Raw genomic sequence first — 12,444 nt, forward strand, 5'->3', positions numbered from 1 at the left:
AGTTCCAAATAAAGTTGCTGCGGGAAACACACTGATCCGTGGGGTAGGCGCAGCTTGCTCTCCCAGCAGAAGCCATGGGGATCACTCTGCTCTATAACCTCTGTAAGCAACTGTATCCGTTATCTTTCGGAACTGTTGCTTCAGTAGCACCAGCAAGCCTGTGGATACCCTCAAAGGACATCAGGAAACCTCCTGCCACCCGGCTTTTCAGAATGGTTCCCATCTGTAGTCTCTTTCAGATTCAATGAATGTATTTTTTTTTCCTTAAAATGGGAATGGTATTTTCCCAGGAAAGTGAGAGAGCCATCTGATGTCATGGACTGTATTTGGCAAGAGGGGTACTCACCAGGTAGACCTCGCCGACCGGCCTGCCCCGGGAGCCCTGGAGGTCCTGGGGGACCTGGAACTGGTGTTGATATGCCTGGTTCTCCTTTAAGACCTTAAGAAAAAAACATGATTGTAGCATTGGGTTGTGTATTAAAGTATGTTTTTGCAACCGTGTGAACTATTATGAGGGAATTATAAACACAGCCCGAAGAAAATAAAACCAAGCCCTGTTTCTATGGGTTTCAAAAGTAGTTCAGGGGTAAGCAGACTGCAGAAACTTTTCTAGTTGATCTGCAAAAATTCAGAGGCATCTGTCTGAGCCTTGCTTTATTACTTAATAACCCTGCAGGGGGAGCTGGAGAGATGGTTCAGCGGTTAAGATCATGACTGCTCATCCAGGGGGGCCTAGGTTCAATTCCCAGCACCCTCACGGCAGGTTACAACTGTCTGTCACTTCATGATCTGACACCCTCACATAGACATGCAAGCAGGCAAAACACCAATGCAAATAACAATAAATGAATTATTTTTTTTAAAAAAAGAAAAAAAGTAGCCCGGCAGGCTGGTCTATGAAATGAAAGCTTACTTGCTCCAGGACTTGATAGTAACAGTGAAGCTGGAGAATAGTGGCAGGGTACCAGCTTACTGAATGGCTGGTGTTCACAGAACAAAACAGCAAGTGTGAGTCAGTGTATGGGGCCGGGTTTGAAGCTTGGCACTGCTGTTTGCAAGCTCCGTGGGCGTGGACCTATTTCCTAACCTTTTTGAGAAGTTCCTTCTCTGTCACTGTAGAAATAATGATCACCTTGCAGATAAATATTCAAGACAATGCTCTGAAAATAGTGGCCAGTGTTAAACCATGTTTGTGATTAGTCTTCTCACCATCATATGTTAATAATAAAAAATGGCTTCATTCATAACTATAAAAACATGATGGGAGAATTTGATAGATTCATATTTAGAAAGAACAGAAGAGGGTTGGATGACGGATTAAGCAAGAGTCAATAAGCTATATAAAGGTCCAGGCAGTAAGTAATTTGTGTTTTGTAGTTCTGATCTATTACAGCTACATAACTGGGTCATTGTTCAGTAGCCACCGAGAACACAGACATGTGACTAAATTCCAATAATCTCATGTATGGCTACTGTAATTTCGATTCTATAAATTTTCATTTGTACCAGAATGTTGTTAAAATCTTCAATTGCTAAAAAACACTATAGGAACCCTTCTTAACTTTGGACCACATGAAATTCACTGATGGTCTAGGTTTGGGCTTCCATATGGCATGCTAAATCCCTGGATGAGAACAACAGTCTCCAACTTAAAATAAATGTCATAAAATAAGCTTTACATATATGTAAAAATATATAATATGATTACATATATGATAAAAATATACATTCACTTGATGGCATATGAACACTATGGAGTGGTACCCGAATCTTGGTAAAGAGAATATGCTATGATGATTTGGACAGCATGGGTTTCCAAGCAATCACTGTTTAAGTGCTCATTGAAGTGATAAATACCACACAGGCATGACTTGTTGAAAACTCTCCACAATAGAGACCCATTTCTCCTGGACATGAAATTATTTCCAGTACTTGTGGGACGCCAAAGTCACATGGGCTTTAAAATTATTATCAATGACTTTCACATATCTTAGCTGTTTTGAAGTTTGGTTTATAACCCGGAGTCACAGATACAAGGGAAAACACTTCTTCAGATCAATTTATTCTAATTTAAGTTACTTAGTTATTTCTATTTTGCTTTTTGCCCCTTCTGAGTGTCTTGTAGTTGAATTCTACTCCACCGTTGGAAAGTGTATTGATATCAGTCATCGTAAGCGATGATTACAGAAGTTTCAGATGAACTTCCTGTTACAGGGGAAATGGATTTTTTTCTGTCACGTCTTTCCCAATCTCCAGATTGGGAGACAGATTTGCGAGGAACAGATTTATGTATGTGTTCATTAAGGCTGAAAGAGCCTTGTTGGCTGTGAGAACCATCCCCCACTTCGCAGGAAAGCAAGACTGGAAAAAACTAACCAACCGGCTTCTCCAGGTGGTCCCGGGGCTCCAGGAACTCCTGGCGTTCCCTTTGGACCTGTTTCTCCTCGAGGTCCATAGCCCGGTGGTCCAGCTGGTCCTGGGGGTCCCGGAGGTCCAGGTGATCCAGGAGCCCCTGGAGGTCCCTGGTCCCCTTTCCTTCCACTCAGGGCCTGTGACAACAGGAACATGTTTGGCAGTGTCTCAATTCAGTATTTCCTTACCGCGGGGTAGTTCAAGCGCAAACAGGGGGACCAGTGAGACTGTTTGGGAATCCCTGGTCCTGCAGACGCACCAAGAAAAACTGCCTACAATATGTACGTTCCAGGGAGTTGGATTCACCTTGTTAAGAGAACCTGTAAATGACTGATGAGCGTGTGTGCATGTGTGTGCGTGTGTGTGTGTGTGTGTGTGTGTGTGTGTGTGTGCGTGTGTATGTGTGTGCACGTGTGTGTGTATGTGAGTGTATCTTCAAACTTGCTTACCAAGTTCCCCAAACTGTCTCACTTGAGTTCCTCTGTATTGAATAAATCTGATTAACCCTTTGGAGAAGGGGAAAAGCTGGCATTTTGTAGATTAACTTGGGCAAACTTCTCATAGGTACATTGTGGGATGCCTGTGGTGTGTCACCCTATGAACTTTCCAGTTGAATGTGTGAGAAATTCTATCCCAGGAAGAGAATAACATTTACACGAACTGAAATGTTTTAGATATTTTATCTCTTCATTTGACTAATATATCCCTAAATATTGTATCTTGTATGCATTTACTTAAAAGAATAAGAACAATCCCAAAAATATTTGCTGACAATTTCCTTTGCTAGTAACTTTCTCTCCTTTCCTTTTCTCTTCTTCCTTTCCAGTCAGGCTCCTCTCCTTATTTTTGGAGACTGGATCTCACATGGCCCATGTTGGCCTAGAGCTTTCTATGTAGCTAAGAATGACCTTGAACTTCTGCTATGTCTTCCTCCAGCGTGGATTGCAGATATGGGCACTTCTGTCCCATTTATTCTAATTCCACGTTGAGCACTTCCTCTGTGTGCAGAAGGGCTCTGCCAACTGAGCCATAACTTATTCCCATTTTTTAGAGTTTTTCTACAAATGCATTTGACCCACATATTGAGATACAGGGTGTGAACCAGCGTTGTTATCAGCACAGAGTTTCAGTTGGGCTAAGCCATCAAAAGGAGCTCATTTTGTCCAAACACTATGAGTATCTGCGTGGGCTATTACTGCTATTTTGAAGACGCCTTATTTTGTGGCTAAAGTGAAGAACTACGTAATTTTGGTGATCATATTATCTCCTGGATTCTGAGCATTTTACTACAGAGTGGAAAATGTAAAAAAAAAAAAATCTAAATACGAACCGGTTCACCTCTAGGTCCTGGCGATCCCTTTGCTCCTGGACTTCCAGGAATTCCATCGAAGCCCTTTCTCCCTGGCACACCTCTGAGCCCAGGTTCGCCTGGGTCACCCATTTGCCCCCAGGGTAGAGGTGTTTCACCTTTGCTTCCTTTCAGTCCTGGGTGCCCTTGGTCCCCTGGGAATCCCTACGGTGACACAAAAGGGAGTCAGCCTTCTGTTCTGGTAGAACTGTTCTTGGTCAGTCTTATAAACATTGTCAAGAAGAACTTCTGAATTTTAATAAGCATGGATTTCCCCCTAAAACACATTTAATATTTATATGTTGACAGACATGCGTAGTTGTATGTTTATGTAAAACACTTAATATACACATACTATTAAATACATATGTTAGAGGTTGATTAGTTTTTGTACACAAAGACCCATGACGCTGCTCTCTGAAGGGTAGACAGCCCAGTGCCCGTATCAGAGACTGCCCATGTGCCTGCTTTGGTCTCTGAGTCTCTCTTCTGCTTTAAGGGTAAATACTAGAACATGAATATCTTTCAGCATAGATTCCTTTTGGTGGAGGTGGGGAAGAATGGTTTTAAAAACAGAGTCTCAAACTGTGGACTGGCTGGCACTGAAGTCCCAGCAATCCTGTTTCAGTATCCAGTCTTAGGATTGTAGGTATAAGTCACCAAATTTAGCTGTTAACGTGAACTTTTTTTTGTGCCACAAATACCATGCCAAACATTTTATTTATTTTGTTTTGCTTTTTAACTTCCCAAACCGAAAAAGAAGCCACCTAGACATTATAAGTCATTGGGATTAAAGCAATAATTACTTCATTGACATAGTGGTAGAAATTCTATCTGCCACAGCATCATCAGAATTCAGACTATGTCCCAAGCATCCCATTCCCCCAAGCTCTGAGCTCCCAAGGTCCTGACGAGGAGCAGAAGGAGGGAGAACATGAGAAAGAAAGTCAGGACCGTGAGGGAATCTTCATCTGGCGATGGATGGAGATAGAGACAGAGACACACATTGGTGCACCGGACTGAGCGCCCAAGGTCCAAATGAGGAGCAGAAGGAGGGAAAACATGAGCAAAGAAGTCTGGACTGCGAGGAGTGCTCCCACCCACTGAGATGGTGGGGCTGATCTAATGGGAGCTCACCAAGCCCAGCTGGACTGGGACTGAAAAAGCATGGGATAAAACCAGTCTCCCTGAACATGGCAGACAATGAGGGCTGCTGAGAAGCCAAGGACAATGGCACTGGATTTACATATACTGGCTTTGGAGGGGCCTGGCCTGTTTGGATGCTCACCTTCCTAGACCTGGATGGAGGGGGGAGGAACTTGGACTTCCCACAGGGCAGGGAACCCTTACTGCTCTCTGGACAGGAGAGGGAGGGGGAGTGGAGGGGGGAGGGGGGTAAATGGGAGGCGGGAAGGAGGCGGAAATTTTTAATAAAAAAAAAGAATTCAGACTATGTTCGAGTGTTAATAAATTCTAACATGCATCTCTTAGTTATCAAATATAACTTTCTGGTTCATTATAATAATAAATAGAATAACAGGGTTCTATATAACAGGAAAATGACAGATGATCAGTAATTGTAACAACTATACTGAGATATGAAGGCATATAAAGAAAGATATATTGAGGTATAAGCTACATACCATAAAATTGATCCTTTGCACATATATATATATACATATATATAAATATATAGATATGTATATATGATTATATATCAGTAAAATTCAATGATTTTAACCATAATCAGCATTAAATCAATTTCATTGTGCCCACAGATACCCCGAATCCATCTATTGTCAATCCCGGTTTCCACACTCAGCCCCAGGCAGTGATCTAATTTCTGTCTCTGCCACCACTAAAAATGACATGTGCATAAATAAATTCACCAGTTCACTCATTTACTCAACAAGCACCCGTGACCGCACCTTCAGTTTCCTGAGTTCAGAATCTACACTTTGCCATTTCCTGCGGACCCATGTGGGATGCAGTCATATTTCTAGAGAACTCAGCTTTCTAAGCTGAAGCTAAAGTTTATAACCATGAGATCTTACTGCAAATCCTGGGAGTCCTGGGCTTCCGGGGGACCCTGGGTTTCCTTTCATGCCAGGGGCACCTCGTCCTCCTGCAAAGCAATTGATTAACGATCTGTTGAGCAAAGAAGTGCCGTGTATGGAGAAGACAAAACATTTTCTGCTGAGGACCAAAAGAGAAATTCCTATCCTGAGCCATCCATGCAGGCAAAATGGTCACTGCAACACTTAGATCCCAGCTTCTCCGCCCTCTCAACCTTGCAATTTTTAAGGGTATATATATATATATATATATATATATATATATGTGTGTGTGTGTGTGTGTGTGTGTGTGTGTGTGTGTGTGTATAATTTATTTTTCTTATAGTAAAAATAATTAATGCTCATTGAAAGGAAATTATACAGAAGAAAATAAAAACTGTAAATCTACCACCATTAAAAAGTTAGCATTTGCTCAATGTTTTAGTATATACTGTAAATTTTTACACCCATAAATTCATAAGACTCATGTATATACTACTTCAGAATCATACAATATACCCGTCAACTTGTCAATAAGTATAGATGTTTATAGATGTTGAGATTCACTTCAAACCATTTTGACTATTATCTGGCTAGGTTTTTTTTTTTTTTAAGCTAACTGCTGTTTTTCACCATATAAGCTATGTTTTCAGCTTTTAGCCACTGCCACGAATGCTAAGCAAGTATCCTCAGATTATAGCTCTCCAAATATGCGATTCTCTTGTCTGTCCCAGAGATGAAAAGATAACATAGCCTATGATGTTTCCCCCCTTAAAAATTGATCCAGCAATTTTTTGAATTAGAAATTAACCTAATGCTAAATAAAATAATTCGAGCTTTTAAATAAAAATCTTTCTTATGAAAAAGGACTTAGAATGCTGGAGTATAACCGGCTGGAGCAGAGTGACTGGCAGGCTTCTCAAGGTTGCCCGCCCTTCAGGTTTTCTTAGCACCACCACCCCTACAGCTGTGGGCACGGCTACTAATTTTTACCGCCCTCACCCCTTACAGGACAAGCAAATACTGCGGATGTCGTCGATTCTCTCAAAAGAGGGACTGACCGAGGAGGACTTTGTGTTTGCGAAGGTGAGTCCCTCGCTTCCTCTGTGAGTCCCCTGCAGGACTCCCATCACAATTCCCGGGAGGGAGGAGGCCTCACTAGCACCCAGTTACCCAAATGGAACTGGGAAAAAGATGTCAGGCCTATGAGATTTTGACTGACTTCGTGGTAGCACGGTGACATCAGAACTCTGTTTTTAAGTTCAATATGCCGCCCAGGCAACCTAACACCCTTTCCAAGGTCCCAGTCTGTTTACTTTTCTGTCCCTACAAAGCCCCAAATTTTCATACAAAGTGTCCATACCTGGGATACCTTTGAAACCATCTAATCCTGGAAATCCGGGGAGACCAGGGGGGCCTGGGATGCAATGGACCTCTGTGCACGGAAGGCCCGGTTCTCCTGCAACGGGACAGCGCATGCATCGGATTCCAAGCCACACAGAGTGCCGGAAAGGACAGGTATTCCCCACCCACTGTATTTATTTAAACATTTTTTTTTAATGTTGTGAAACTAATCCCGGTATTAATATACATCTCTGCGTATGTTCTCTTGTGAGTTATGAGTCTTTGAGAGAGGAACGTTGAAGAATCTACACACAAAGCATCTACTGTTTCGGTTTCTCCCTGTGCACGTAGGACAGACTCACTTCAGGCTTAGCATGCTAACTGATTTACCGACTTACAGATAAATACATACTTCTAGGTAACTGGTTGGAAAAGAGGTAATTCTCTGACTATTTGAGATCACTGCTGCTTGGAGAGGGGAAAAAACTGGTGAAGCGGGGATGGAAGTGGGCTTTTTTTTTTTTTTTTTTTTTTTGACAGCGTAACACTAGTTACGTTGAACAAACCTTTCGGCCCATCAATTCCTGGGTCTCCTGGAGGTCCTATATTGCCTGGCACTCCATGATCACCAGGTGGTCCCGGCTGAAAAACAATGTCACCTAAGAATAGACACCATCAGAGATCAGTTTTTTGTCTGTGTATATCAGTGGTTAGAGTGCTTGTCTGACGCATGATGCATGAGGCCCTGAGTTCAGTGATCAACACTGACACACACACAAAACAACAGTAATACTACCATTAAATACACACACACACACAGAGAGAGAGAGAGAGAGAGAGAGAGAGCGAGAGAGAGAGAGAGTTAATTTTATTTGCTTTTTTCCAAAAAAGCAAATTTTGAATATACATATGATTTTACATGCATTTCTTTCACCCTTCTGGTGAAAGCTGCACCTTTAGAAGTTTCTCTACAAGAGAAGATGCGTGCTGAGCAGCTCTTATGAAGATGTATTGTTGTTTTATTTATACTTTCTCGGTTGTACACAAGTACGTGACCATGTCTGAGTTTAGATGGCTTTGATGTGGTTGTCCTCAGGAGGTTCTGCGACACCTATCTGTCATAGGGCAACGGACTCCTAAATATTCCATTTTTTATCTTTACCTGGACGTCCTGGAGGTCCTGGTGGGCCTGGTGGACCTGGTGAACCCGGGCAGCCCAGGGGTCCAGGAGGGCCCATGGTGCCTTTTCCAGGGGGTCCTCTCTCCCCTTTACTTCCTTTCAAGCCTGGCCATCCAGGAGGTCCTCTGGGGCCAGGCCTTGACAGTCCTTGGAAGAAAGAGCCATTTGTGGTGTTTAAATTTTTCTTCTGATTAATATGTTTATTTTTTCAGTTGAAAACAGGAAGATAGATTCTTATTTACAAGAGTTGTGAAGTTGATAGCTACTTATAGCTTGTAAAACAAAAAGACACTATCCTTCCTTCCTTGGCGGCCTTTGTTGGATCGCATCATATTAAGACAACGTGCGAAGACAACGTGCGAAACAGCTCATTTGAACAGGCTGACTCATGTGATTTGGTACAGGGAGCTGGAGCAGAGTCTAGGATGAGCTGTAAGTTTTATGTTCAATGACTTGTGAGGAGTTCTTGCACATGTGTTACTTTGTAGCTTTTTTTTTTAATTAGAAACTAAAGGATGCTTAATTTTAGCACTCTCAAATGAGAAAGAACAAGCTGCAATTAAATTGTGTTTCCACCGTTAAAAGCGGGGGGGGGGGAGGTGGGCATATCTGCAAAGAGATGCTAGGCTAGATGGTGTAGATCCAACCCTAAGTCAGCAATGTTGCGATGAGGGGCCATCTTGAACTTCTGCCTCACAAACAATTTAAGTGTTAAAAGGAGTGATATCATCACCAAAGAGCTAAGAAACCAGCTGGGTTGTTAATTGAGCCTAAAGCCAAATCCTTCTGATTATAAACCTGATTCAGAATCTTGTACCTTTCTGTTCACTGCCTTCTTAAAGGAGACAGTGCTTTTCTTAGGGTCTTGGGGTGGAGAAGGAAGTTTCATTAAATTCTCATCGAGAAGCTGCTCATTCTAACTTCAGGAGATACCCACCCCTAACTTGTATACATAAGTTTATATATATTCTAGTTTCAGGAGATAGCAACTACTAACATGCATCATAAGTCTATATAAATCCTAGCTTCAGGAGCTACCCACTGTTAACATGTATACACACGTCTGTATACATTCTAGTTCAGGAGCTTCCCATTGTTAACATGTATACATATGCCTGTATACATTCTAGCTTCAGGAGATACCCACCGCTACCATGCATACATAAGTCTATATACATTCTAGGTTCAGGGGATACCCTCCACTAACATGTATGTGTGTGTAGTAGATTTGTGCAGGCGTACACAGTATTTGCCAATTTCTGTATCTATTAAATTTGCTTCTTTTAAAAAGAACATAATGCAGTAACCATTGATGGGTTCTTGTGAACCCATCTCTAATGCTATTCTTTATTTCTGGGAGATAAAGAATAGCTCCAGAGACAGAAATGTAAAACTTTACAGAAAAAAAAAATGTCATGCATGGTAGTGCACAACTTTAATCCCAGCACTCAGGAGACAGAGGCAGGTGGATTGCTGATTTCGAGGCCAGCCTGGTCTATATAAAGAGTTTCAGACAACCAGGGCTACACAGGATAACTGGTTTTGAAACACCAAACCAAATAAAACAAACAAAAAACCAACACCAACAAAAAAAGAAATTTTACAGAAAAAAAGTTTAATTATAATGTAGGCATCCCTGCAGGCCTTTGTATTTAACAAAAATGGTTATTTTCAACCAACCTACTTGCTGTGATATCAGTGCTTTTCACCTTTGTGCCACGTCTGAGGACTGGGGCCCCTGCTCCTACCCCAAGGTTATGTGCTTGCATTTAAAACCCTCGAGTGTCAGTTTAACGCCTGTGGCTTTGCCAGCGTGGGCCACAGGGATAGCTATTAAGAAATTAGAAACCCATTAAGATCAGCAAAGGCAAATCGTCTTTTACAAATTATATGAAATCACAAAACAGTGGCTTTCGCCTCTTTAATAACATTTTCATGTGTACTCAAAAAAAAAAAAAAAACACCCACAAACATACCAGGGCTTCCAGGAACTCCAGGGGGACCACTAGGACCTGGGAATACATTACATCAATTAATTGCTTGACCAGTTAGAGACACTCCCTTTCCAGTTTTAAAAATTTTCTATGACAGTTATCACCATAGTAACCATTCAACTCCTACGGTATATCACTTACAAAATTTCCATGAAACATATGAAAATTGGAAACACAAAAAAAATCTCCACTGATGTAAAGTATGAATTCCCCTTCCTCCCTCACTTGGAAACTATCATAGCTCTATAAATAAATTCTGTTCAGTGCTTTGAAAGAAAGATAGAACAGTGGTGATAAATATATCCTCACCCTGTGGGCCACGAGCACCTTTGGGCCCAGGTGGGCCTGGCATTCCTTTGTCTCCCTTTTCCAGGTATGCGTCATAATATTCTGTCTTAAAGGCAAAGGTAGAGAATAAATAGGAACGTTACTGGAGAACTGCTCACCAGCCCCCCTTTCTTCAGTCTCTTCATTTGGGCCTAAAAGAGAATTTCCTTGTTTTCCTGAGTTCAGAGGTTTTGATATTAGCAGAAATACGGTGGCCATGCCCATACAAGTGGATAGATGTAAAGACAAAGATCACCTTTCTGATAGCATCACTTATTCCACAGGCTTTCAGCTAAAACTACATTTAGTTTAATTATGCTTTTTAAATTTTGTTTTCTTTCTGTGATGGGAATCAAACGCAGGGCAATGTGCTTGCAAGCGCTGGGCCACAGTTTTACATCTTTAGCCTGAGAAACACGTTTTATGATGCGTCTCAACCACCACAGTATGTATTTGTTCAGTTACAAAATAAAGCAACAAGAACTTTCATGGAAGCTTTGTCTTTTAAATCACAGAAGTTACCAGCAGCAATGACATAATAGGGCTCATTATAAATTCCACAGTTATGTGTACAGATGGTGGGTATTGGGCTCGGCTACAGTTTATGATTTCACAAAGCAAAGTAGCCCGTCACACTTTCCTAGCATAAAAGATATTTGGCAGTAACTTGCATCTGAAATAAAAACAGATTTTTGGGACCTATTTTCATTCAGTGAGTTAAGTTATGTAGCTTGGGGGTCTGAGAACTGCATTTTAAAAAATGACTTATATTGTGTATGTGAGGGCTATCCTGCATATATGCAGGTGCCCCACTTATGTGCCTGGTTCCCCGAAGAGGTCAATGGATGCCCTGGTACTGGAGTTACAGATAGTTATGAACCATCACGTTTGTGCCGGGTCCTTTGCAAAGTTAACTGTTTTTTCTTAACTGCTCCCCATCTCTTCAGCACCTCACTTTAATTATGTGTGTGGGGGGGCATGTGCATGTAGGTGCAGATTTCCAAAATGACTAGAGGCTTAGGTCCCCTGAGGCTGGGATCACGGGTAGTATGTGCTGCCCAGGGTGGGTGTTAGGAACCCAACTCGGGTCCCCTGAAAGAGCAGTAGGCACTCTTAACTTTTCTCCAGCCTTGAGACCTACATTTCTAACAAATCTAGCCCACGACTCTTTGCCATCCTGGGTCATTTGTATAGCCTGTGCAGTCAGACAGAGAAACCCTGCCAAGCACATCGGCTAGGAGACTGACTGCTTTGGGGGAATGAGCAGATGCCAGAACTGAGAGCCAGTGGTCCCTCTCATTCTTCTCACGTGCCCTGCAGTGTCATCAAATCATGTCTGTGCCAGGCAGGGTGGTGCTCCCAGGGCAGTGGAGCTTGGGCTGTAGGGACAGATTCTTGCTGACCTGCCTTAGACTCATGGCTGAGCTTCAGCTGCCTGCTGTTAAAAGTGGGCCATGCAAATAGAAGGCCCGGCTCTCTTGTTCCTAGGTACCCTAGCTGTCTTCAGCAGCAAACTTCTTATTCCACTATGAGAACAGAGGATCACCTTGGACAAACTGTGATGAGGCCAAGTGTTTGGGTTTTGTTTTTTTTTTTTTTTTTTTGTCCAAGATGGGCTTTATTAGTGCTTCTAGGAAACAAACATAATCAAATTGAAATATTTATCCATTGCCAAATGGGTAAATAATGATGACAACTCGTCTTCGCCTTGGCTTGATGAAAATGAATATGCTCTCAGATTCATCATAACAGTTAATGAGAAATGCTGATTCAACTCTCGCTCAG

At 42.0% G+C, this 12,444-nt stretch overlaps 1 protein-coding gene across 1 annotated transcript in view; it reads right to left on the reverse strand.

The window, feature by feature from the left end:
* The window catches only part of Col4a3 (collagen type IV alpha 3 chain), a 131,707-nt gene that overhangs the window by 39,603 nt on the left and 79,660 nt on the right, over positions 1-12,444 (reverse strand). The window contains 9 exon segments of the mRNA XM_038339473.1: positions 347-439; positions 2,381-2,549; positions 3,743-3,925; positions 5,815-5,885; positions 7,178-7,273; positions 7,725-7,817; positions 8,321-8,485; positions 10,315-10,350; positions 10,642-10,726. Of these exon segments, the coding sequence (XP_038195401.1) occupies positions 347-439; positions 2,381-2,549; positions 3,743-3,925; positions 5,815-5,885; positions 7,178-7,273; positions 7,725-7,817; positions 8,321-8,485; positions 10,315-10,350; positions 10,642-10,726 (991 nt within the window).

The sequence above is a fragment of the Arvicola amphibius genome, chromosome 8 (genome assembly GCF_903992535.2).
Source record: "Arvicola amphibius chromosome 8, mArvAmp1.2, whole genome shotgun sequence".
Lineage (NCBI taxonomy): Eukaryota > Metazoa > Chordata > Mammalia > Rodentia > Cricetidae > Arvicola > Arvicola amphibius.